Here is a 25567-nt window from a genome sequence, read left to right as displayed (position 1 = left end):
TGCTCCAGCATCTGCAGCAAGAGAATGTTCTGCAGCACCTTCCCAACCTCCATCACCTCTGTGAGACTCACCCCAGGCCTGAACACCTCACAGCAGCTCCCTCCCACTGCCAGGATTTTGGTCAGGGACACATCAGCTTTCTTTTGCCTGGAAAATAAGGCCAAACCATAGCTTTGTCACAGAGGTGGAAAAATTAATTACTTAAATCTCATGTTTGAAAGGCTTTGCTGTATAAGGCTTGATATTTCAAAATGTGGTCTTGGCCATATCCCTCTGTCTGGGAAGGGAAGGACATCATTCCCTTGGCCCTTCTGTGCCACAGTGGGGAGGTGACCAGAAGACAAATGCCAGTGGTGTCCTGCTGTTGTTGAGCTGGGAGGGGATGGCAGGGCAAAAGCCCTTCAAACATGAGATTTAAGCAATTAATTTTTCTACCTCTGTGACAAAGCTATGGTTTGGCCCTATTTTTTCCAGAAAAAAGCATTTTTCCTTTTTTTGCTCTTTTATCATTCAAGGAAGCAGAAATCCCTGTTTTGGTCTCCCCATGGGTTTGGGGAGATCCTTTTTGTGCCTGAGGCTCCCCTCTGCCCACCACAGTGACACCAGCCCTGTGCTCTGTCACAGCACAGCCCTTCCAGCACTCGGCTTCCCACTGCCCTGAGCTCTCAGGGGAGGGGAAAAATAAGTGTGTGCCTTCATTAGACATAATTAAGATTTTGCCTTTGATAAAAGCCTTGGAAGATTTCTGCTCTGGAAAAAAAAAGGCACAGAAGGCAAAGCTCCTCCAGAAGAGTGGAGTGAGAGGTGCTGGTTACCCAAGGATTAACCAGCATGGACAAACTACTGAGTGAGACCCCAAACCTGGCTGGTCCTTGAATTGTTCCCCATCACCAGAGGCCACTTTTAGCAATGTGACACAGCTGTGACAGCCTCTGGCAGCCACCAAGCCACTGCCACACATACACACACACACTTACCAACTCCTTGAGTCATCTAATGAAAATGCAGATTTTCCAGAGCAGACTCTGCTGGGTTTTGTGCATATTCCTGTGGGCTCTTGGTCACGATCAGCCTGAGCTGCTCAGCTCCTCCAGCAGCTGCTATGGAAACAGGGAGCAGCACCTGCTTTTCTCAAGGGCACATAGTTCAGGGGGCTGGGCTGTTTCAGCCAGGATTTGGGAATAATTGCAAGAAAATGGATGTTCAGTCAGGGCCTGGGGTAGTTCTGAAGGGACAGGAGTTAAACAGGTACCAAGCAGCAGAGCAGGGACACCCCCAACTGCTCCCATCATTCCAAAAGAGAAACTCTAAAAGGCTCAGCCTGCCAACACCACATTCTTACCAAGCCAATCTTCTCCATAGCAAGAGGCTTCTGAGCTATCTGGGGGAGCACAGCTGATATGGCCTCTGAGGAGGTGTCACATGCCACAGTGAGGGGAGATTAATGCAAAGAATTTAAGGTCAGTGGTTTGGGCCAGCTGCTATTTATAAAGAGGAAAGAAAGCACAACAGCAGTGTCACCTCTAGGCCTTAAGAAATGTTGTCTTGTCAAGGAGAACACACTGGGAAGGGCATGCTTCAATCCATCTTCAGCTTTTCTTCACCTCCAGACCAGCCAGTGTGGAGTATTCTCTCTGTCCCAGTGCTGTGGCCCCTGGATCACCAGAACTCCCCCTGCTCCCCCAAAGGACTGGGAGGTTCCACCCAAATCCCAAAAGTGCTGCCTCTAACATCACCCACGGCACACCAGGTGTGAAATCCAGGGCTTATGGAACAGCCTTGGAGCCCATGGCCTTGCAAAGCCTCTCCACAGCTAAAAACATTGCCCACATCTCTTCATTTTTAAAGGAAACCTGCCTAACATTCCCAGGTGCAGCGACGGGAAGGACACCTGGCTCAGCAAGGACAGAGTTAGGAAAATATTTTTAGGCTGATTTGAAAAAAAATATGACAATTTCTTCAGGAACTGTTGAAAAATATAAGTTTATAATGGATATGAAAACAAGAAGTTACCAATTATTTACAATTCCCAAAAATGATCACATGTCCACCAAACCAGAAAATGTCACCTGTCATCATATCATATGAAAAGAAAAAAAGAAACAATATAATGTTTCTGCTGAAAACAGAAAATGCAGAACTCCCCAAAACATCCTAATAGGACCAAGTAGAAAATCCCATCTAATCAGCTAATACAGGAGCTGCTATTTCAAACATGTTATCCACAGAGCAACATTTGCAGGTTTCATGGAGGTCAGATGCATCAAATACAAAAAGTGTTTGGTCAGAAGTCTTTGGGGCATTCTTAAAAAAATTGTTTAGTATGTTCAAGTATAAACACATGAGAATTTCACAAATGAAACTGACTAAAGCCAAAAGCTACAGGAAAAAAACCAAAATCTCATCTCTGTTAGAAAACAAAATGTATCCAACAGTAGAATCCAACAACCAAAGCCAAAAAAAGCAAAATCACTAATGGCTCTAGATGGAGGTCATGTGTCTCCTTCCAGGGCCAGAAGTTTTCCCCAGAACCCGAGTTCCAATTTTTGAGTTCTGTAAGATGTACAGAAAGGTAAAAATAGGAGAGCTTTTACTTCCCACCTCTTTGCTGAATGTTACTGCCATGGGAACGTGCTCTGCACGCTGCCAGCTTCTTCCCAGATAATTTCCTATTTCTCCACCAAGCCTCTGGCTCACACATGACTCAGTTTCAGCACTTCACTGAGATAAGCATGTGCCCCATCCTAGACTTAAAATTAGCAGGGCAAACCTCAGCCCCTTCTTCAGAGCCTGGGATAATCAGGCATTCCATTAATGAAAAATGTGCTGGTTTATGTCAGGAACCAACTGGAGCTTCTCCCTTGGGTAGGCAAGGGATGGACAAGAAAAAGCTGAGCTCAGCACACATCCAGCTCCTGATGCAGAGAGATAATAAACCCTTCCACCACAGAAAACATCAAGCCAGATAAAATAGTTTAATATAGAGCAAGAGCAAGTATTGCATAAAAATAAGCAAAATCTTTTTCTTAAAAAAAAAAAAAAAAAGTCTGAGAACTCGTATTTAGAAGAAAAGCTGGTTGGGTATCAATCATGTGGGTGACTCATGAATGCAGGAGCTACAGGAAGAGTTCAGGATGTCCCTAGCTTCTCCATCCACTAAATCCAGAGGAAGATCTGTGGAGCAAGATAAAAAGAAAACCACAGCAGTGAGTGCTAGAGCCTCCCTCAGGCAGCATTAATTCAGCAGATCTCTCAATCAAACCTGCAGTCTCCCTAGTACCAGGAGCTTTTTATGAGAACACACAAGTATTTCCAGCCTCTTTTACCTGAGCCTGCAGCAACACACACTGACTAGATATAATTGTGCTTATTCTAGAGCCTGCCATCTGCAGAGATCCATGTTCTCTCCATCTGACAGGGAAACAAAGTTTAGGAAACTTGCTGGAAGGGATCCAGCCAGGCAGAGGCAGAGCAGATGACAGAGTTAACCTTTAACTGTAAATCATCATCTCACTTCAGCCACCAAAGTACCAACTTATCTCATTCCTTGTTTCAACCTGATAAATGGAGCAGACTCCTGATTCACACACACAGCTTGAGCAGAGAGATCATGTCCCTGAGAGGTGGAGAGGGAGCATGATCCAAGTGGAAATTTTCTCTTAAGAGACAGGTAAACCTCTCTGGAAAGCTCACATCCAGAGCCTGGACTTGGACCTCTGCAGCATCACCAAAATGGGAACAGAGCTAGTATTTAAATGCTATTTTGAGTGTTTGCTCCTGTAAACCATTCCACTCTTTATTCTGATTCAATTCCTATTTTTAAGGAAGAGTTAAGACACAAAATGGTACTTACGTGTTAGGTGATCCAAAACCAAACCCTGAAAGAAATGCAAGATAGAAAAATAGTTGGTAAAAGGGAAAACGAATGCTTAGGATTTGTAGTAAATGTCCCCTCCCACACACAGATTGAAAAATATTTCTTTCCTGCCTTAGGCCAGGAAAAAAGCAAACAATGAAAGTCAAATCTCCATCCACAAGAGAAGTGACTTGCCTGCCTCCTGAGAGAGCTTGGCTTTCACTGCTCATCAGCCAGGTCATTCATTAGCAGCCCTGCAGACAATGTGCCTGCTTTGCTCCTCTCTCCCTGAGCTGCTTTTTTGAGGTTTGTGCTTAATGCAGGCCCCTGGTGTCAGGCAGCCACCAGGGAACGTGGCCCTGCCTGAATCACTGTGGCTCCACTCAACTGCAGCACAAAAACATTTGGCTGTTGGTGCTCCAGCTCAATTTTTCAGTGCATATTCCTCTAACACTAAGCACTTACAGCACAGATACCCAAGTGGGTACTGAAGAAATATTCCTCATTTCTCAGTATTTTCCTTGGAGGAGAAAGAGCAACTCCACAAAAAGGGGTGAAAAGCAGTAAACAGATGAGGTGTGCAGAGCAGTAGGGATGTGCTGCCATTGCAGCCAGCAGATCAGTCATGAATTAGGAGCTGAAGGCTGAGAAGGTGCTGTACCTCACCCTGCACCTCTGTCCTCCTGGACATGGTGCCTTCCCTACAGCACCTGGCAGATTTTTGAGAATTCCCACCAAATTTCCAGGGAAAACCAGAGACATGGGGATGTTATGGTGATTTCAGCCTCTCCTACCTCCTCCACCTGTCCCAAAAGCTGAGAATCCACTGCTCTGTGTGCCAAAGCCTGTGCCCTGCTGGGACAGGGAGCCAAAGGTGGGAGTGTTCTGGTTTGCCAAGGTGCCAAACGACGCCGTGTTGTTACTGGTACCACCAAACCTGCAGGTTTAAAGAGAAAAATCTCAGTTTGCAAACATCATCTCACTTACATTGGAAGTTTGTCCCCATGCCCATGATAACAGTGCACTCCTTAAATGAGGATACATCAAAAGGTGGGATCAGTTGATATGAATAATTGTTCATTTTGGAAAGAGATTTCCTGCTTTGGCAGAATATTGTGCATAGCAAGGTCTGTTCAGCTCCCATTCTAAACACACACCAGGCAAATATGTTCATGCTCACACACAGGGTATGTTTTCAAGGGCTTGGAAATACCAACTCCAGCCAACAAATGGAATATTTTAATTCACCCCTCTGTGTGTTCTCACCAAAAGCACAGCATTGCTTCACAAACAGGGCAGCAAACACAGAATTGGTGTGAGCTGCTCAAAGTCAGAGCACAAACCAGAGCCCAGATACAGAACCCAGACTCTCAAATTTCAGAGGGTACCTTCCCCGTTGCCCAGAAATGTGCAGATTTCTCAATTCCTTTCTCCCCCCAGCCCATTTTGAGCTACACAAGGTTCCAGTGCTTTCCTGAAGATCTTCACCAACCTGGCACTTCTCCCCACCAACTCTAACTAATCACTTCCCTAATTGCCTTTGGGGACTGAAATGAGAAACACTTTTATATAAGAAAATGTGCCTTTCTCCACCCACTCTGTCCAACCAGGCAGCACAAAGCTCTTGGTGTGACACACTAATGAGACCATGACATGCAGTGTTTCTCTGCCCTTCCTTCCATTCTGAATAGAAGAAATGTTCTCAAAGAACGACCTTCAAATTTAACTTAAACTGGGCAAAATGCAGATTTCCAAATGACAAGCTCTGCTAAAGCTCTGCAAATGCACAACAATCCTAAAGCCCAGCCTGAGCAGAGCTGGACATGTCACAGTGTGCCAGCTCTACAGGGCTGTGCCTCACACAAACTCCTGTCATTTCTCACTTCAAACACAACCTGACAGCACGTTAACCCACCTCTCCATCCATCCACATCCAGGAGACTTGAAAACACCCAAAACACAGAGCTACATCAAAAGCTATCTCTGCAGACAAAAGACAGCCCTTGTAGCAATGTGACAAGCAATTCACCTGGCAAAGGACATCACCTCTGCTGCCCCAGACACTGCCAAGTGTGCACACTGCCTCCACACAGACTGCAGAGACACCAGGGGCACTTCAGTGACTCTGCATCTCTGCTCCTGCTCTGCCTTCTCACCTCTCAGAACCACAAATATGCTTTTCTCAGGAGAAGCAGAACAGATTTTTTATTTTAAAAAGAAGCAAGACTGGGTGATGTGTTCAGAACAAGAGGTTTCAGAGTGCTCCATCCTCTCAGGACCACGCTACAACACAAATCCTGTCTACCTTGTGTAAGGAAGAGGTGAAAAGAGTGGCAAGAAAACTTGTGGTTCAAACTGCTCCCTTCAGGCCTGTTGGAAAGGCTGCACACAGTTTAAGTAAGAAACAGCTTAATATGGACAGATTTTTTTCCAGACACATAAAAGACATGAAATGCAGTCATTGCCTGGTAACAATTTAATCAACCTATCTTGCCCAGATTTTCAGGTCTTTTGTAAAGCTGCTGTGCAAAACACAACTGAGATGCACTTGAGGTTAGTTTATAAAAGCAAAACATTATTTGCCCACCAACAGTTGGAACTGCAGGCTCTGAAGAAGTGTAGTGGTTTCTATTTCTGACAGCCCCATAATTTATTGAGTGATGCACATTTTTCAGAATTGAAGCAGTATGAATCACATGTATTTAAGTCAGCAGAGTATTCTCAGGAACTGGGAGCTAATACAACACCATGTACTTGCAAGTAACTCCTCTGGAATTGGGATTTTTAAAGTTTCACTTCAAGAGAAAGGCAAAAAGGAAGTCCTGTACAGATGCTACAGAATTAAACTATTGCTCAACATTTTGTGGTGAGATTTGGATTTTTGTAAAGATGCCTGGGAATTTTGCACACTCTTTTAAAGTTTTAAAAATCAACATCATCAGGGAACTCGAAAATATCAGACTGAGTCTGTACCTTTCTAGTAGACAAAAAATTGTCAAAGCTTCCCACAAGTGAAGTCACTGAATTATCTTTCTTGAGTCTGCAGACTGCTTATGCAAGCCCTCTTTTCCATCAACATGCTGCTTGTTCTGAATCCCATTTTATCTTTAAGCTCTCCATGTTGTCACTAAGCAGATCCAATCTCAGTACAAAATCCTGCAGCACAGTGGCTTGATGATGGAACTGAACAAACCAGCAGTTGATTTAAGCTAAGTCATCCCTACAAACACATCTTCCTTTTAAGATTTAATTAAGCTGCCTGTATTTTCACTTTCCAAAGGGACTCCTCAAGCTGCTGCACGTTCTGGACAGCAGGGGCACCTGGCTGAAGCCTGCCCCAGCTCAGGGGTACCTGCCCACACCTCACAGGAATTAACAAGTCACACTTCTGGATGCTCCCCTGAGCCTTACATAAGGGCAGTTCCTCCTGAAACCAGACAGAGAGACAAACACTTGTGAAATTTATAAACACCAAGATTGGGGAGACATCCTGTTTCCTCTCCTCACTGGAAGTTTTTCTCTTTTTAATTGGCTCTGTTCAGTCTGACTGTAACTGTAGCACAATGCTGAAGAACTGCATTTGCTGCCTCCTGCAGAAGCTGCTTGGCAAGGTTTGGAATTTTGTATTTGCTGAACAAAGCAAGGAATTATGTGCTGTCTGCTTAGGGGACACAGGAACAAGTAAAAACAATCAGGGAGGGATAAATATGAAGAGCTCTGGGCGCACAGACGGTTACAAGTGCCTCATCCCACAGGTGAGAGAATAGCCTGAATTCTCATTAGCATCTCTAGCCCGAATCTAACCAGAGGATAAAGTGTCTGGACAGAGTAACAGATAACAATAATTGTTATTTTCTTTGCTAGGCATAGTTTGTAGTCCTAGATTTGCACACAGAGAAAATACCCCTGCATTTCCTCACACAGCTACAAGCTGACATCTCTGAAGCTAAAGATTCAACACAGGATTTACCAGCATTACAATGCTCACACTCATCCTTTGGGGTGCAAATTTTAGTTTTATACCTTAATATTTTTGTCTTTTAAACAAACCAAGGACAGTTTGAGCTTACCAGCCAACGACAGAACATATTCCTCACGTCAAAGCAGAGGTAACCAAGCAGAACCTTGTCATGCAAGCAGGCTGCTTTCCCTGGCTTACCCAAATCCTCCAGCGCTGGCTGCTGCCGTCCCCTCGCCGAACACTTTGCCTCCCGTTGAGCCCAGAGGGCTTGAAAAGGTTGGGGCTGAACCGAATGCTGGCACCCCTCCAAACCCAGGGGATCCCCCAAAAGTGGGAGGGCTGCCAAACACTGGAGCAGCACCGAAGCCACCTGAGCAAAACAGAGGCAAAAAAGGGGACAGGAATATCACATAAACGATAAGGCAGAGAGAGAAAACAAAGAGCAGCTTTCCAGGTAGGTAATGGGGTGTGCATCCTATCATATGGACATCAATTTATGGAATTAATTCCAATCTGCAGGGTGTTTTGTTGTAAGAGATATGGGTAAGAGAAGTGCCTGAATGCACGAAAGAAAACTGCAAGTGGCAAGTCTCCCCCATCTCTGAAGATCAGAGAGTAATGCAAACTTGGGTTTTAAGTGATTCAAGGATGCAAAGATTCAGGAGGTAGGGTATGATTTAATTCTGGTTTAAGTGGTGGAAACTAAAATGGAAGGATTAAATGCCAGGTCAGTGGAACTGCCTGCAGGGAACTGAGAACTTATCTCTGCTCTTGGCAATTTCTGTTCAGGGGTTAGCTGCCTCCTGCAGCTCTGAATGGATTTCTACCCAGATTATTTCCTTCTATGTTCATCTGCTGATATTACTGGCCTGTTTCACTGTGGAACATGAAGGACACCTGCTCTTTTATTTGACCAGGGATGAGGATGGGATACCACTGCACCTTTTAATACCCAGGGTGAAATTCCAGTCCATGCCAAGGTAATGGATACTGTTTGGCTGTAAACACAAAAGGTCTGGAAAAAAAATAAATGCTAGGCCTGAATTATTTAAATGCAGATCAGATATTTTGTTACCTCTATCTCTAGGAAGTTAAGAGCATTTATCCCAGGGGCTGAAGCTTTGGTCAGCAAACACTCTCTTTAGCAACGTATATTAACATTTTTCACTTTCCTTTTTCCACTATTTGAAGTAGTGAAATGGGGAATAAAAGAGGTTACAAAACCCAGAGCAAAGCTTGTAAGATAATATTCCAAGGAAGTATCTAAAATAAGAAAAATGTATTCAGTTCCATGTTCTGTACTCTTAATTTTACAGAACATATGACCAGAACTAAATTACACAGCTCTCAGCTCTTAAAGTGCAATGGGAATTTTTGGAATCAACACCTGAGGAAGTGGTGTACTGGATGCTGCTTAAGAGAGAGTAAAATTCAGTCTTGGACCCACCAGTTAAAGCTCCATTCACTCAGCCATTTGTTATTTTTCATTTATTGTTCAGAGACAATTCTTGTCCATGCACCGAGTCCAGGCTGTGCACAGCTCAGTGCAGAACAGCAAATATCTCCCAGACACTGAGGGCTGTCCTAGTGGGTGCTCCCCAAAGTACCTGCTTTGTTTGGAGTGGAGAACCCAAAGCCTTGGGAGGCCACACTTCCACCACCAGAGCTGAAAGTGCCTGTAGGCTTCTGCTCTCCAAAGGAGGAGCTGCCAAAGCCAAAAGTCTTTGCTCCGCTGTTTCCAAATAAGCTCGAAGAATCTGGGGAGATGAAGAATATTTATAAACAGCCAATACTCAAGAAGACAATATTCTACACCGCACTTCATTAGCTGAAGCAGGAGAAAGGAAAATGACTTTTCTTTCCACAAGCCCCAAGCACAAAATGAACATCACACTGACAACAGCACAGGGAGAAGCCAAGTTTTCCCTAATTCCTACAGGACTTTGTAGTTGCACCAAGATCCATTCTGGATCTGACAGACCACTAACAAGCCTTTATTGCTGCAATCCAGTAAATTACCAGGAGGGATGATTTGTTTAGATGCATCTTGTGCCCCAGTCAGTAAAAGACAATTCCTCAAGTGAGAAATCCCAGCAGCTACAATCAGTCCCTCCAGACAACACAAATATCAGCAAACCACAAATTAAAGGTTCTCAGCTGTTTTGGCAATGCTCAGTATTTCTACACAAGATTATCTAACAGGACCTTAAAGTAGGAGCCAAACTTCTCCAGCCTTACTGAGAAATAACTCATTTTCTTCATCCTTCATGAGCCTACAGGGAGTTTTTGCATCTGGAGGCAGGACACAGAACAACCAAAGCTTTTCTCTGGTAAACCATCTGTTTTGTTTCATCACAAACCCCAGAACTGCATTAAATGATTAAATTAGCAAGGTTAGAAAACTGACCTCAACCATTAATCCCAATGGATCATTAAAGATGTAATAAAATAAATGGATTTTCTCTTTTAAGGCTTGAAGTGCTACTTCTAACCACTTGCAGCACTAATTTTACAGCCTTCCTTTGTTTCCCAACTTTCATGTTCAGCAACTGCTTCCCCTTCTTTGTGCTTCCTACCTGCCTATCCATATGTCAGAGCAAATTCTGATAAAGTACCTTGCATGTGCTGCATAAAGACATTAATTTTTAGGTAGAGGTTCACAAAAATTCTCTCCCTCTCATATTGATCTGTTGCAATTTTTACAGTCCTAGGGCGATGAGAGATGATCAAAGCTTTCTAACTTCCATCCAAGTTGGAGGCAGAAATTCAGTGACAAGAATTTTGAGTATTTCATTTTAAGGAAGGATTTAGACAAGAATTCTCTACAGAATATAGATATTATTCACACTTCTTGTTTGTTTCAATGGCTTCCCTACTTGTTTTCCATAAACCTAGAAGAAAAATTCTGGATTACACATCACACATGCACTGGTTACTCCCTCAAAGCCTTTCATATTAACACAGAATTTACTCAAAAACAACCAGCAGAGAAGCAGATGGGCTCACAAAAAGCAGATGGAAATCACAGCACATTTTGTATTCTTGTTTTGTTCACTTACTCTGGGAAGCTGCAGATCCAAATCCTCCACTGGAGGAACTGAAGGGATTCTTGTTGGCTGCATCCTGGCTTGGCTTTCCTCCCAAACCACTGAAGAAGCCTCCACCTCTCCCACCACTTCCAGCTCCAAACAAGCTTCCACTGGAAGAAGATGGCTGCTAGAACACAAAAAAAGGACAAAAAAGGGATTTAAGCAAAGTCAAAGCAGCACGTGTTCCCCCCAGGCTGCTCTGCCTGGGCCTTTTCTCTGGATGTCTGAAGGGGCTGACAAACCAGCCAGCAATCACCTTCCAAAATGAAATTTTATTTAAGTCTCTCTTAAATCTTGTCCACAGCACAGAATAATGCCTTTGAGACTTGCCCTACACTTGTCCTACTTTCCACATAGCATGGAATAAAGGCAGGAGACTCACTGCATCTATCTTACCTTGCATGTGATAAAATGTTTGTGTCTCCATGCCCCCTGCAGTATTCATGCAGATGCTGCTTTGGTGCTTACCACAACAGCAAATATCTCCAGTACAGACTGGGACACATTTTATTTAATACATCAAACTATATTTTAAAAAAAGTACATCAGAAATAAGGAACCCTGATCAAGTCCCCCACATGTAACAGCCCCACAAAAAGCTATAAATACTTGCCTGGCCAAAGACAGTGCCTCCAGTATTTGCTGCTTGCCCAAACACAGAACCTGTGTTACTAGAACCAAAACCTAAGAGGAAAAAAAAAAAGAAAAATTAACCACCAAAACTATTACCAGAGTGTAAGACCAGGACAGGATAAGGACAGGTCTTCCATGCCAAAACACAAGGATACAAATGATCTTAGCAAACATATCTAGGATGGACAAATACAAAGCATGTCCCAACACACAAATAATAATTTACACTGAAAGTTTATATCAAAATCATTCTCATTCTCTCTTTGGCCAACTTAAAAACAGACATTAGAAGGCCTTTTCACTTGTAGGATTGTAACTAACACTAAGAGAATGGAATTTCTGTTAACATGGCTACAATAACACTGCAAGTCGTGCACAAGCACTGGAGCATTCTGATTGCCCTTGTGTAAAGAGGATCTGAGCTTTGTTACCTGAAGACTCCTGTTAAAGATAATGAAATGTTTTGATTAAAAAAAGAACTCCCCTTTCCATTTCCCAGTTCACTTAAATGTGCCTTTTGTAATAAAACTTGCATCTCTATAATTAGGAACACCTTTCTCGAGCAGAGTTCACTTCCCACCATTTAACTATTCTCTGCTACTGTAGTTAAAATGAGCAAGCAGTTGCCTGCAGTGCCATCATTTTTAATTAAATGAACCTAATTAGTTTTTCTTCTTTGGAAATACATGCTCTCCATTATTACTATGCACTTGTCACTTTTCCCTGGAAGCTCTCTGAAGATTGTACAGAAAAACCTTTGGAAAATCCCCAACAATATACTGGAGAACAAAAAGGGACTGACCAAGGAGGTTTGGTCTGTGCAGGAATCCAATTTAACTGTGTGGACAGGTAGCTGATGCTCCTGTTACTGCTGTATTTAATTTTGAGATGTTTCCAAATGCAGAAGTGGATTTAACAGATTTTTCCCTGCAAACCCATCACTTTGAGGGCTTAAATTTTTTTTTTGGCCATCCTAGCTGATGACAATGTTACACCTGGCTGTACATGCACTGTTGCATCTGTTCAGTGCAGGCCACTGAGGGAAGTGCTGCATCTGTGTTTATTCATTGCCTTGGTTATGGTCTCAGAGCTGCTCTGTCCCTTTCGTGCAACAATTTACATTTCCAGTTATTGTGCAACAGGCAGGATAATATGTAATTCAAAATTAAATTAAGGTAGACTAGTAAGTATAAAATGAAGGCAGGACTGGCTGACAAGGCTACATTCAGAGGCCTGCTGATGAACAGTGAAGCAGAGCAAAAGCTTCTTTTGCCTCCAACATTAGTCTGCTTCTCACATCCACTGCAGCTCTTGTTCTGACTAACTGAAAACAAAACAGAACAAAACCAAAAAAATGAGACCCATCAGGTGCAATAGGGGGGGAAAAAGGCATTAATGCCATCCTGCTTTCCCCAGTGATACACTCCAAGCCAGAGAGTGCCAACACTCTGCTCTTACCTGAGGCCTGGCAGAAGCTGAAGCCAGCAGAGGACGTGGTGGTGGTGACAGCAGCAGTGCTCCCAAACACAGATCCCCCCTGCCCAAAGCCAGAGCTCTGCCCAAACACAGGAGGGCTGCTCTGCCCAAACAGCACCCCCCCTGTGCTGGCTGGCTGCCCAAAGGAGAAGGAGCTGGCACTGTTGGTGCTGGCTGAGGCTCCAAAAACATTCCCACTGCTCGAGGCTGCTGTGGAAGCTGCTGGCTGGCCAAAGGCTGGCATTGTCCCAAAGCCAGACTGGCTGAAGGTAAAGCCACTTGAAGAACTGCTTGCAGGCTGTCCAAAGACTGGTGCTTGCCCAAAGGCTGGCTGGCCAAAGCCTCCCGTGGTGGTGGTGCCAAAAGCAGAAGCACCAAAGGCTGAGGTGGCAGCCTGGGTGGTGGCAGTGGCCGTGGACAGAGTGCTGGTGGTGAGCTGCCCAAAGGGAGAGGATGCTGTGGTACCTGCTGGCAGCTGTCCAAAGACTGGGGGTGTGGAAGGAGTGGCAGCAGCTTCTCCAGCAGGCTGGGTAAATGCTGAGCCAGAAGAGCTGGAACTCGGTGGCTGAGAGAACACTGAGGAGCCTGCAGACGTGGGGGCAAACACAGACGCACCAACAGCTGCACTCTGCACACCTGTGGTAACATCAGAGGTAGCAGCCAGAGCACCTGTGGCTTCTGCAGGAGAGGCAGGAGAGGCAACACTTGCTGTGGAGGTTGCTGCTGACACATTCTGATCTGCAGGGGTGGCTGTGGAGACAGCAGGAGGCACTGGGGCCTTCAGATCACTGGAGGAGGTGGGAGCAGCCACGGGCTCAGGGGCAGGAGGTGCCACTGTGGTCCCAGAGCCCTCTGGGACGGTGTCCCCAGCTGTGGCCTGGGGTAAGGCTGGCTCTTTGAGTGGCTCTGAGAGCTGTGCCTGGGGCTGTGGCACTGCAGCTGAAGACCCAGCTGCTCCAGCTTCGTTTTCAGATGGTTTTTCTGAGCCTGGTGGTAATTTGACATCCCCTGCAGACTTACTGGAAGTTGCAGCAGGGACAGCAGTTTGTGATGAACTTGAGAAGCCTCCAAAGGAGAGGGATGTCGAAGCAGGGAGAGTAGAAGGGGCAGGGGTGGAAGTGCTCATACTGTTTGTTTGCTGAATGCCAAATGAAAAGGTGGGTTTGCTGCCACCAGAGCTTCCAAGATTAAACACCCCAGAAGAGCCTGTGTTGGTTAACTGGACATTGCCAAAGAGACTGCCCGTGGCACTGGTGCTGATGGACAGGGGTGCTGTGCCAGCTGATGTGACTGAGGTTGAAGCAGCTTCTCCAGCTTTTCCTAAAGTCAGGGGAGCAGTAAAACTAAACCCAGAAGATATTGTAGACACTTTAGTTGACTGTGTTCCTGCAGCACTGGTGGATGGTGCTTTACTGGTGGTCTTGGCATTATCATCTACTTGACCAACCCGTAGTCCTGAGAAGCTCCCAAGAGTTTCCCCAGCTAGGTTGCCCTGAAACAAGTGATCTCCTGGTTTGGATGGAGCAATATCCAACTTGCCAGAGGTTGTGGGGGGAGCAGAAGATGATGTTGCAGCAGCTTTGGTTGACTGGGTGCCATCTGCTGAGGAGCTACTTCCTACTACACTTCCTGGAGCACCTGCTGGTTTGTGGGACCCAAACACAAAGGAGGAGGCCTCAGGAATTGCTCCAAGTTTGGAACTCCCAGCAAACAAAAATGAGTCTGGCTGGGCTGATTCTTTTGCAGGAGCTGTCAGTGAGAGAGACAGAGGAAACAAATTGAGTTAAGGTATGCAAAGCTCATTTATCATTCTTGCAATAATGGTCCGTTTTAGTGCTTCACAGACTGTCAGTGGTCCTGCCTCAAAGCTATAAAGCCTCTGTCCATCAGGTAACTGCAGCCTTCACATCCATTCAGGACACAACAGTGACACCTGAAGCCTTTACAGCCAGGGTGGCAGTGACAAACACTGCTAGTGTCACATCACAGCCTCCACTTAACCATCCTTTCCTCTGAGAACAGACAACTCCAGCCTTTGGCTCCCATTTCTTTTTCAACAGTTTGATAAAAACATGAAAGACCTGGTTATTACAGATGATTTTCTACTGACACCACTCTCACCTCTTCTTACTTGGTTCAGGTAAAAAAATTCCTGACATTTACTACAGCACTTTCTTTTTAAACCAATGTCTCAGAACAGTAAAGGTCATAAAAATACTTTCTGACACTTGAAGAGTTTTCCACAGAATCAAATCTTTCTTTACCAATTCAGTTATTTATAGACCACCAACCAGTTTTGATACAGCTTGTTTTCAGCTTTGAAAAACTAGAGAAAAACTCTCAAAGGTAATTGCCTGCCCTCCATTTCTAACCTACACTGCTGTCCAACAGGGTGAAACTGTTAAAGTTTTAAGGGAGACTGAGCTAGTTTTATTTAATGTACTGTCATTTCATTTCTGTGCACCAAATTCTGACCAGAAAACACTTCACTGGTGTTTGGACAAAGAACAGGAGATCTTCATGGAGCTCAAACAACAAAGAGCAAAAGTTTCTTACCAGATCTGGTATTATCTTTGTGTTTTCCTCTATATTAAGTATATTTAAGTGACTGACATTCAATAATGTAGCTTTATTTTCCTCCTGAGGCCCTGAAATTACATTCTGTAGTTCTTTCATTATCAATTAGAGAGACAGAGGTGCTCCTACCAGCTCACAGAACAGAGTGAAGTACCTGCCCTCACACAATGCTGTGGTTTACAAGTCTGCCTCCTGTACCTCCCACTCCTGCTTCATCTCTGTTATTTACCTAAGCTTTTATGTTCATCTCCAAATTTTAAGCCCAGCTCATTCTCTCTGCTTAACATCAAGAGTGTCAGTAGGATTACTGTAGCTGTGATGTCTAAGGATAGAAACAAGCCAAGATTTGTAAGAAGAGGTGATATCTTTTATCAGAGGAACCAACAACATTGGGAGCAAATTTTCTAACTGTATGATCTCATCTGCAAGACTGAAATTAAAGGCAGAAAGCTTCAAAAATATTACAAAGCAGATTTTATCAGTTCCCTTTAATGAGACTCAACAAGGATCTACCTACAGCATGGAAAATCAGCCTCTGCATTGTCACTTCAATTTTGGAAGCAACACAAAGCCATTCCAAGCACTTCCCTCTGATTACTAAATGCTCAGTGGATAACAGTTCTATGTCAGTCCACCTCAGCAAACTGAAATCTACAGATTAAAAACAGCAGAGGAAATGACTACAGATGTTACCCTTTCCATAAACTAGTGCCTCCTAAATGTTCTTGGCAACAAACATTTTGCTTAATTGATGGGTGGGTGGCCCAGATTTCTGTGTATTACAGGGGAGAACCCAGCATGTGTATGAAATGTTAGTGCAATTTTAGTAATAGAAGTGCAACACACAACAAGAACCACATGGATTAGGAAGAGTAAACACTCTGTTAAGAGGGAAGAGATGCTGTTTGCACAACTCTCCCAGACTAACCTTGAGAGGGAGCGAGGCTGGCAGGCGCCTGTGATGAAGCAGCTGATGTGACACCACCAAAATTAAATACAGGCCTAGGAGGAGAGGGGAGAAAGGGAAAGAATGACTTAGCTCAAAGTGCTGAAATTTCCAACCATATGATGAGCACAACTCAAGAGGCTCAGATTTCCAGTACAGACTTGCACAAAGCCAGGCACACAGGCACAGTTTCTCCAAGGATTAACAGCAAGAGAGAAGCATACACACACACTGTGCTCCATTTGTTCCCTCTCTGAAAAGGCTTCCAGAGGGTTAAAGAGAGTCAGGGTTCAAAGTTCTTCTGACCACCCTCATCCTTCCATGTTCTTTCCTTTCTGTGGTGTATTTCTTCCTCATGCACCAAAACCTGATGGATTTGGGTGAGAGGAAAAACCACAGAGGTAACTAGAGTTTGAAAGAGGTAAAAGGGAAGAATCAGTGCATGTGCAGAAGGGAATGACTGGATACAACCATCCATCAAAAAGGAGATCACTCATAGCAAGACAAAAATGAAAAGTTACCATGACTATTTTACACTGAAAATATTTTGTCTTGCAAAAATACTGTGATCTTTCATAATGAGTCTTGCAGAGATCTCCATTCCCTGAGGCTTTTTAAGCTTTCTCTGATTCTCAAAGACCAGCTGCTGATACAGAAGTCAGGCCATGGGACTAAGACATCACTGACAACAGCACTGTATTTAGCATATGGTTTACACACTGAGGCACTGCACATGGGACAAAGGGAGGGTTGTTTGCTTTTTGAATCTGAATTTCCATCACTCAAAAGGACTCTTTTAGCCCTCTGAAGAGCCCAGCAAGGCATTTGGGTAGTATTCACTTTAAAAAAGTGCAGAGAAATGGGTAAGACTGGAAGAAAGCACCCATTTGAATGTGTGTATTCTGAAATACTTAATGTTGCCAACTTCACAGAGAAATTCACTTGAGTGGTAGACCAGTAAACATGCAGAACTTCAAACAATCATTCCTAAGGAATTATCCCTCTCCCCTAAACATAAGATATAACCAAATAAACATTTTTGCTCTCCCTGAAATTCCGTAAGAAAGATTTCAGAGTAACTGTATGTTCATAACATGTGCCTTGCTTTGTGTTATTGTTATGTAACAGATATCACCAGATGGCTTGGGGCCCCTCTTGTCACCTTCATGAACTGATTACTTTTCCAAGCCAAAACACAAAATTTGTTCTGCTGTATTAAAATGAAGAAGTAATTCAGTGAGTGTGACCATCAGTACATATTTCAAGTCCTAACAGGCAATTTGTTTATCAGTAGATAAAACCCAAAAGTAAGCCAGTCATCCTTTACTCTTGATTAGTTATACACTGAAAATTCTCAGAGCAACATGATATTGAGTCAAAATCTCAAAGACCTTCACTCAGGCTTCCACAAACAAGGTCTTCAAAGGACTCTGGTACAACCCCTGCCCTCCCAGTCTAACATTGCAGGTGCCATTTTACAGTTCTGCACAGCTCGTAGGCAACACCTGCTGTAACAGCCAAAACTCATATTTAATGTCAACCACAAACAAATTTAATGTTCATACAGACCCTGCAGAAGAAAACAAGGACGTTTTGTTAAGCTGTGAAGTTGTTGCTTGTACTGATGTCACAGTAGAAGAAACAGCTGTAACTGTTTTTACTGTCCCTTGTCCTGTAAGTTACAAGAACAACAAATAAATATACTTTTAAAATAAATTTACAAATTAAAAAAAAAATAAACAAGGCATCCTGTCATCTATCTATAATTTAATAAATTTCTAATAAAAAGGAAGTGCTATCAAATTCAGGAGCTGACATTTTCAATAAACCAAAATTTAAGAAGCATTTGCCAAGTCAAATGTGATTCCTAGCTATTTTTACTGCTTCCTACCCCTGGCTAAGAGGCAACCTACATCCACGGATTAAAGGCAAAAGACCAACAGAGATGGATTGCAGACATTTATGCAAGAGGCTTATAAAACCATGCCCAATGCAAGCATTATTGTCTAATACACATTAAAAATCAATTGCTTCCTTCCCCTAATGTTTCCTCTTTCCCTGTTAAGTTGTAAACTGAGCACTCCTTTCTTTGCAAGCTTCCCAACTCTATGAGACTGATCCCTGTGTCTGAAGTGGCTCTAATGTTGGTCCTACAGCTCAATGTTCAATAGATCCAGCACAGGAATTAGATCAAGCTTGTTCAGGTACTCCTATAATGCTATGTGGCTAAAAATCAAATCAGCACATTTAAAATCAGTAGGATTTTAATGTTTTAAAAATGAGATCTGCTTTTAATTTGCTGTCAAACCACAGTAGCCTTGTGGAAGATGTGCTTTCAGCATTCCCTGATAAGAGTTACAAGCCCTGAGTGCACTCTGAACAAGGAATTGTGTCACTAAATTCTAGATGCAGGAGCAGACAAAACACAGGGAGAGTAGAAACCACTCTCCTGTACTTCTGTACCCTCATTTTTACAAATTCTTCCCTTCAACACTGGCACAGCAACCTCTCAGTGGAGGCAAATCTGTTCTCAGTATTCTCATTCCCTGGACTGTGCACCCTGACATCTTGCAAGAGACATCCAGGCCTTATTTCCAACTTACCTGAGATCTTGTTGCCTGATGATGTTGGAGCAGCTGTGGATGCCATAGGAGAGGGTGCACACACAGAGGAAGGTGGAGTCTGGCTCTTCATTGAGCTTGTGAGAGATGTCTAAAAACACAGCACCACCTCAGGTCAGTGAAGTCTGTCCATTATCAAAGGTCTTTCTGACTTTGGTTTGCTATTATCAGAGTCATGCAGTGACTTAAGAATAAAATAGAGGTGGGTGGCTGCAGCACTTAGAAGAGCTCTGCACTCTTGGGCCCATTATGTCTTGACACTTAAATAGAGGGTCAGTCCTCAGCTTTTTCAACAAGCCAGCAAGCCTCTGTGGGCAGCAGCTCAATGATTTCAGAGGACAAAGACTTCTGCATTGGGGTTTTTTGATGCATAGATATAAACCCCAGCAGCTTGTCAACTATTAAGCAATATTTTCAGTAGAACAGCAGGGTAATAAAGAACTCTCTCCCTTGTTTTCCTGTAACTTTCTTTTTTTTTGTGTGAAATTTAGTTGTAGCTACCTAACACAGCTTCCTTTGCTGTTAGCTGCAACCATCACTGCAGCAAGGCTGTGGCCATTAGAAAGCTGCATGTCTTCAGAAGTGAGAAAAGACAAGACATAACATAAGATATGCCTGACATCACGCTGTCAAGGTCACAGATACAGAAATGGTTTGTCAAGAATGCAGGGCAAGCTATGAAAATGAAACCCCCAAACTCTACTGAGCATGCCCAGGTAAGTATTCCACAGGGAAAGGGCTCCCTATCAAAATACCTGCTTAGCTTGATTTGTAGCAACAGTTGCCAAAACTTGATGGACTGCCTGGGCTGCAGAGTGAGGTACAGATGATCTTAAAAAAAAAAAAAAATTAAACAATTATATGAATAACTAGTCTGAAAGAGGATTTCCTCTCCTCTCAGAAAGCCCAGCTCCCAGAAGCCTTGAACAACAGCCACTATTAAAGATTCCACACACAACTCCAAAAGAACAAATCTGATTAGAGAATAAACCTCTTAAATGAATCAGCCACATTTAACAAAGGAAGTCTGTAAATGTGTTTAAACCTCTAGACTGAAATGATCAAGTCTTCTCCAGACACTCTTGTCTCTGAACAGAGTCAGGGCTTTCTATTTTACAGGGAGTTGATGAAAAATCAGCAGGTAAGGGGATTACAATTTTATGCCTAGTGGATAACAAATTTAAGCAGCTTCCTCCACAATGTGGAGTCCAGACACGTACATGCAATACTTAGAAATGCTGAGTAAGTTGGGAGGGGGTGGAGGGAGCATTTCCTGTCTTTGAAGTGCACTATAAACACTGACAAAGTCATGGAAAGAACTGTGATAAATTTAATCTATATTCTACATTGTAAATTTGGTATTTTTGACCATGAAATACAAACCCCCAGACAATTGCTGCAGAATGGCAGCACCTCATGGGCTGCAGGATCTGACCTTGGCACTGTGGGGCACCAACAAACCAAATCAAGGCAACTTGGGAACAGCCAACCAGCTTTGGCATCTCAAGGCTGTGGCCCACCAGGTTCAGAAGCTTCACTGGCCAATACCAGAAGATTTCAGAAGCTTAAACTAAACAATGATTGCATTCTCTTGGTGGCAAAGCCCAGCTTTCTTACCCAGGCAGGTTCTTTCCATCTTGACTTGGACAAGAAGTTCCCTAAGGCAATAACCAATCTCTGGCTGAGGCTGCAAATCCCAGACAGTGAGCAAATTTGGGCATCCAAAGCTGTCTGTCTGCTAAAGCATGAGGATTCCCAAACTGCATTTACTGTTTGGTCAGCTGCAGGCCAATTCACAGGAGTTTTCTACCATATTCTAAAGGAAGAGGACACAGATATGACACATTTTGCATTTGGTCTTGGATATGGTTTTGTGCCTTGAACAGCTTTGCTTTACTAGAAAGTCCTTCCTTTCAGCCATGAGTACTCTCTCTACATTGCCTGGCCTGGATTTGCCCTCTGCCCAAAGCAGAAGTACAGCAAACAATGAAAACTTCAAGATTAACACTGGAAAAAGTTGGTGTTGGGATGGTGCAGCTGTACATTTCCAGCTTATGCTGAACAAAACAGAAAACAACAGAAAGTCTGTGAAATTCATGAGAGGGTGGGACTTGATCTCAACATCACTTGACAATGCTGTGAAAATGCTCAGTTTGGCTTCAGTTGTGGAGAAAGGATTATTTTTTCACTGAAAACTGGACTGGGACCACCAACACACCCAGTCATAGGCCACTGAACAACTGGTAACAACTGAAAAATCATTCCTGCTTACCAACCAAAGAGTGTGCTGTGGCAGCAAAAGGCAGCCAGGATGTCTGAAGCAGCAAAAAGTGGTGAATTAACTTTGCTGGGTGAATGCTCTTCATTTCAGAGCTGAATCTGACTGGCAAGCATGGCTCATTTGGGTAGAATTTTTAGAAAGTACATTTTTATGAGGTCAGCTATAAAGTAAAACTGTAGAAAAAGCCTCCAAGATATCAAGCTAGCTGGTGCTCTATAAATTAGAGATATCAATCAATACTGACAATCTGAAACTACTTGAAAGTAAGACAGGTCTTTAAGTACAGTTCAACTGAAAACCAGTCCCATTACAGACTGCTCACTCACAATCTTCTCTGTGCACAGCCAGTACTTTCTACTTTTTTTCATCATAGTTCTGATGAAACAGAGGGTGGAAAACTCTTCCTGGTCACAACATTACAGCAAAAAAATTCCCAAGTAGAGCTGTCTACAAATTTGACTTTCAAAAAATGTAGCAATTCCCCTCCCCACTCCAGTTTATCACTTTTAGGAAGAAATAAAATAGCAAAAAGCACCCAAGCTGTTTCTCAATTAAAATCCAAAAGAAAGCATGAAATAAATCTCAAGGTCTCCAATTGAGTACCACCACTGTGAGACTGCTCCCTTTCTAAAAAGCTGAATCAAAGGAATTCCACCTTTTTTTTTTTTACAGTGAAAAGTAAACACACAAATGTGTGAAAGCCAGTGGTGATGCAACAATAGCAATTGTTCCAGGAGCTGCACATACAGTTATATGGATAAAGCATTTGTAATTCCATATATAATCAGAGATATGTGGTGAATTTATCCCTCTTCTTGCAGTAAGCCCAACTTTGCACAGACTTCTCAGTACTGCCCTGAACTGGCCATGCACTGCCCTGGTCTTAAGCAACAGCATGAACTTCAAGTTAAGACAGTTCCAAGGTCATTACAATGACAGGGAAAAAGCTTAGTCCTAGGCTGGTGACAGAGCCTGGTGATAAGGAAGAAATCTCTGGAATGAGCTGAGCTGGCTGCTGTCTGCAGGAAGCAGAGTAGGGAAGCCAAGTGTTAGAGCTAACTCACAAGAAATGGTAACAAATTCAAGGTTAAATACCAGAAGTCAATGTTCCTAGTTTACTCCTGAGGAAGAGCCCTGCAGCTCTGAAAGGTTCCAAAGGGACTGACCCCTAGTGACACCCAACCCTACAGTCAAAATTCTGGTGTCAAAACATTTGAGACAAGTTTCCAGAAAAGCCAGAGCACAGCTCTCCCTCCCTTCAGGGGGTGAATGTGGGAACAGAGAGAAGAGGCATAACTCCAGAGAAGGTTCTCTCAGCAAAGGATGACAAAGTAGAAGGAAAACATCTGGACAGCCTGAAGTCACAGACCACACTCAGTGACAGAGGGCTGCAATTCCCTCACTGAAAGTGATTTGAGAGATACCAGGGCCAAATTTCATATTAGCAGTTAAACCACTGAATCCCAAAAGCAGAGGATGCACATAAATGCATTTCACAGACAAATGGAGAAGGAGGTTAATACTGGTCTCATCATCTGTTCAGGACAAGCCTTTAGCAATTCCTTGAATGACCTGCTAAGATCTTTCCTTCTTTCAACACACAAACCCAATACTCTTGTCTAAATGCACCCACGTCAGGTCTTACACAGGCAGACTCAGTAAAACACTGCTACTGCTCCCCACTGGCAGATGTGCTCCAGTGCAAATGCTACCAAAGGGCACCAGAAAGAGAGGCAGCACTCACTCACCCTATAACTGCAGAGACTGCACTGCTGGACAGTGCACCAGACTTGAGTTCTCGAACGTTCACCACCTGAGGAACATTCTTCAGAGTTGATTCAGTCAAGGAGGTGCTCACAGCTTGAAGGAAAAGGAAAAAAACAAGACAAAAAAAAAAACCCAAAAAAACAAAAAAAAAAACAGATGTAAAGAAAAACTCTATATTAAGCATTTCATTTCATTCAGTATGGCCTGAATAATTCCAAGAAGGTCCATCCAAGATTTCAGAACATATATAGTGTACCTGGCCTGAAATATTTGGAACCTCAGATTTCATTAAGGACAAAAGTGGGCAGCAATCTATATAGTTGGTACATTTTTTGTTTGCTGAGCAAATCTAATTATTGTGAACTCTCTCTTACCAACATTGTAACATTTTCTGTTAACAGAAACGGGAGTTTCTCAGGTATTCTGTACTAGCAGCTTACAGGAAAAAGGAAGACAAAGGAACACTGGATAGCTCAGAGGTGCAACAACTACAGATGTGTGCCACATTTTGTTTGATGATCTCCTCCTTTGAGAGCACTAAATCCCTGTGAAAGCCCCACTGAGCTGCTCAGAGGTCACTTGGGCAATTAGCCATCCTTTTACCTGGGGACTGGTTAGCAGCCATCTGCCTCTGCAGAGCTGCAGCAGCAGCTGCTTGTGGTGCTGGAACAGTGACAGTGGGAGCAGGGGCTCCATGCTTCACAGTCTTTGTTGCAAGCATTGTACTGTCTGCCCCTTGTGGGATGATTCTGTTTGAAGATGCAGGCACTAAAAATAAAACAAATTAACAAAAGTATTAGTTAAATGTTTCTCTATAAATCAGGGAGTCTTTGGAAGCCTTTGCTGAGCTGCAGTTCCTCTAAGTACACAGCTTCCTTCTGACAGGACTCATGTGCAGGCCATTCAAACAATCAACACAATCTGTCCCTGGCAGATTTTGGTATATCCCAAGGAATTTAGTCAGTCTCAATAGATGTAATTTCAATACACTAGAGGATTTCCAATTTGCTGTAACAGACACTTCTGCTGACACCTTATTTCTCTCTCTGGCTGCAGAGATTAAAGAAACCTCTCTTGCACAAGGAAAACTGAATGTATGCAAATGCAGCTCTTAGTGAGACTTGCTGGGCTCAGACCTCCTAACCCTGGCCACAGATGCAGCAGTACTCCAGCTTCTTAGGCTTTGGGCAATATTTTAGGTCACTGAAATTTGAAAGAAGCAGGCTATCACAAAAACACAATCAGTGAGTCAAGGTGTTTTAGTGCCTTTAGCTCAAGTTCATGAGGTTACAAAGCCACTCTGTTACTGCTCCTGGGAACCTGGCAAAGTAAATCTGTATCCTGCAATCTCATTTCTCCAGGGCCTGAAGCACTGGCAATGGATAACACAGTAGTTAAAGCTACTCACAAGACCACATTGAGAAGAGACACTGCAAACACAACTCACACAAAGTACCCAGGGAGAGGTGCTGTTTCCCAAAGGATGGAGACTGAGCCATCAAGCCAGGCTGGACTGAGGGAGTTCGGACCACGGGAGCATGACGAGGGACCTGGACTGGGGCAGCCTCTTCTTCCTGGTCCACTGCTTGGCAATCATCATTCTCCAGTGACTGGGAAACTGAGGATGTTGAGCTGACTTCATCCAAATCTTCATAATATCTTGTGGACAAGAAGGCAGATCGGGACAAACTTGCTGCAACATCAAAACCAAAATTCAGTATTAAGTTGAGGGAACCATCCAGTGTAACAGCCATGACAAATGCACCCTAGGACAGTCACCTATTGGCTTGTTTAACTCATACATTTAAGATTTGACTTCTTAACTGCCTGCAAAGGCAGCCTTCAACCAGACAGCAACTGAAGGCAAGTCCTTCTGAGAGCAGATGGGAGAACAGGAAAGGAGAAGTAGGGGCTGAGTAGTCAAAAGCTAATTTCAGGTCTCAGTCCCACAGCAAGTAAGTCACCCTCCCAGAAAGAGTGAGACTTTATAGAAGTGACTATAGAAGCATATCAGACTTCTATAGTCACTAAAGTCTTACCTGGAGCTGTAGACCTAATTGGTGGAGTTTTCCTCTTGGCTAGAAAATTCCTCAGCTGTGCCTGCTTCACTGGGGATAACTTAGCTGGAAAATGGAAGGCAGTTATTAGTCTACAGTCAAACTGCAAGTAAAAAAAAAAGGTAATTCACATTTATGGCAGGAAGAAAGAATAAATTACCAGGTGCTTTGGGCAGAGGTTTTGCATGTGATTTCAAAGTGGTTTTCATCAAATCGTTGCGCAGGCTTTCAAGGTCACTGTCAAAACTGGGACAAGGCAGAGCAGTGAAAAAACAGCAGCAGAAAAAAGAAGCCAACCAAAGC

General features: G+C 43.5%; 1 protein-coding gene across 2 annotated transcripts in view; it reads right to left on the bottom strand.

Annotated features, from left to right (window-relative positions):
* Positions 1 to 1967: 1967 nt before the first annotated feature.
* NUP214 (nucleoporin 214) overlaps positions 1968 to 25567 on the bottom strand; it is a 39245-nt gene continuing 15645 nt past the window's right edge. Inside the window, exons 20-36 of one of the 2 annotated variants that reach the window (XM_063175018.1) lie at positions 25425 to 25510; positions 25247 to 25330; positions 24655 to 24900; positions 23811 to 23975; positions 23189 to 23300; positions 19915 to 19990; positions 19142 to 19250; positions 18108 to 18210; positions 16521 to 16594; positions 12998 to 14764; positions 11520 to 11590; positions 10877 to 11033; positions 9425 to 9574; positions 8016 to 8187; positions 4651 to 4793; positions 3854 to 3878; positions 1968 to 3174 (exon numbers count right to left, since the gene is read on the bottom strand). In XM_063175018.1, the coding sequence (XP_063031088.1) occupies positions 3141 to 3174; positions 3854 to 3878; positions 4651 to 4793; positions 8016 to 8187; positions 9425 to 9574; positions 10877 to 11033; positions 11520 to 11590; positions 12998 to 14764; positions 16521 to 16594; positions 18108 to 18210; positions 19142 to 19250; positions 19915 to 19990; positions 23189 to 23300; positions 23811 to 23975; positions 24655 to 24900; positions 25247 to 25330; positions 25425 to 25510 (3574 nt within the window). In that variant the 3' untranslated portion in view covers positions 1968 to 3140. The remainder of the gene's footprint in view (positions 3175 to 3853; positions 3879 to 4650; positions 4794 to 8015; positions 8188 to 9424; positions 9575 to 10876; positions 11034 to 11519; positions 11591 to 12997; positions 14765 to 16520; positions 16595 to 18107; positions 18211 to 19141; positions 19251 to 19914; positions 19991 to 23188; positions 23301 to 23810; positions 23976 to 24654; positions 24901 to 25246; positions 25331 to 25424; positions 25511 to 25567) is intronic. The other variant, XM_063175019.1, reaches the window with a different exon arrangement.

The sequence above is a fragment of the Melospiza melodia genome, chromosome 22 (assembly GCF_035770615.1).
Source record: "Melospiza melodia melodia isolate bMelMel2 chromosome 22, bMelMel2.pri, whole genome shotgun sequence".
Taxonomy (NCBI): Eukaryota; Metazoa; Chordata; class Aves; order Passeriformes; family Passerellidae; genus Melospiza; species Melospiza melodia.
The sequence above is the reverse complement of the archived record's forward strand: the minus strand, read 5'-3'. Positions and strand labels throughout refer to the sequence as shown.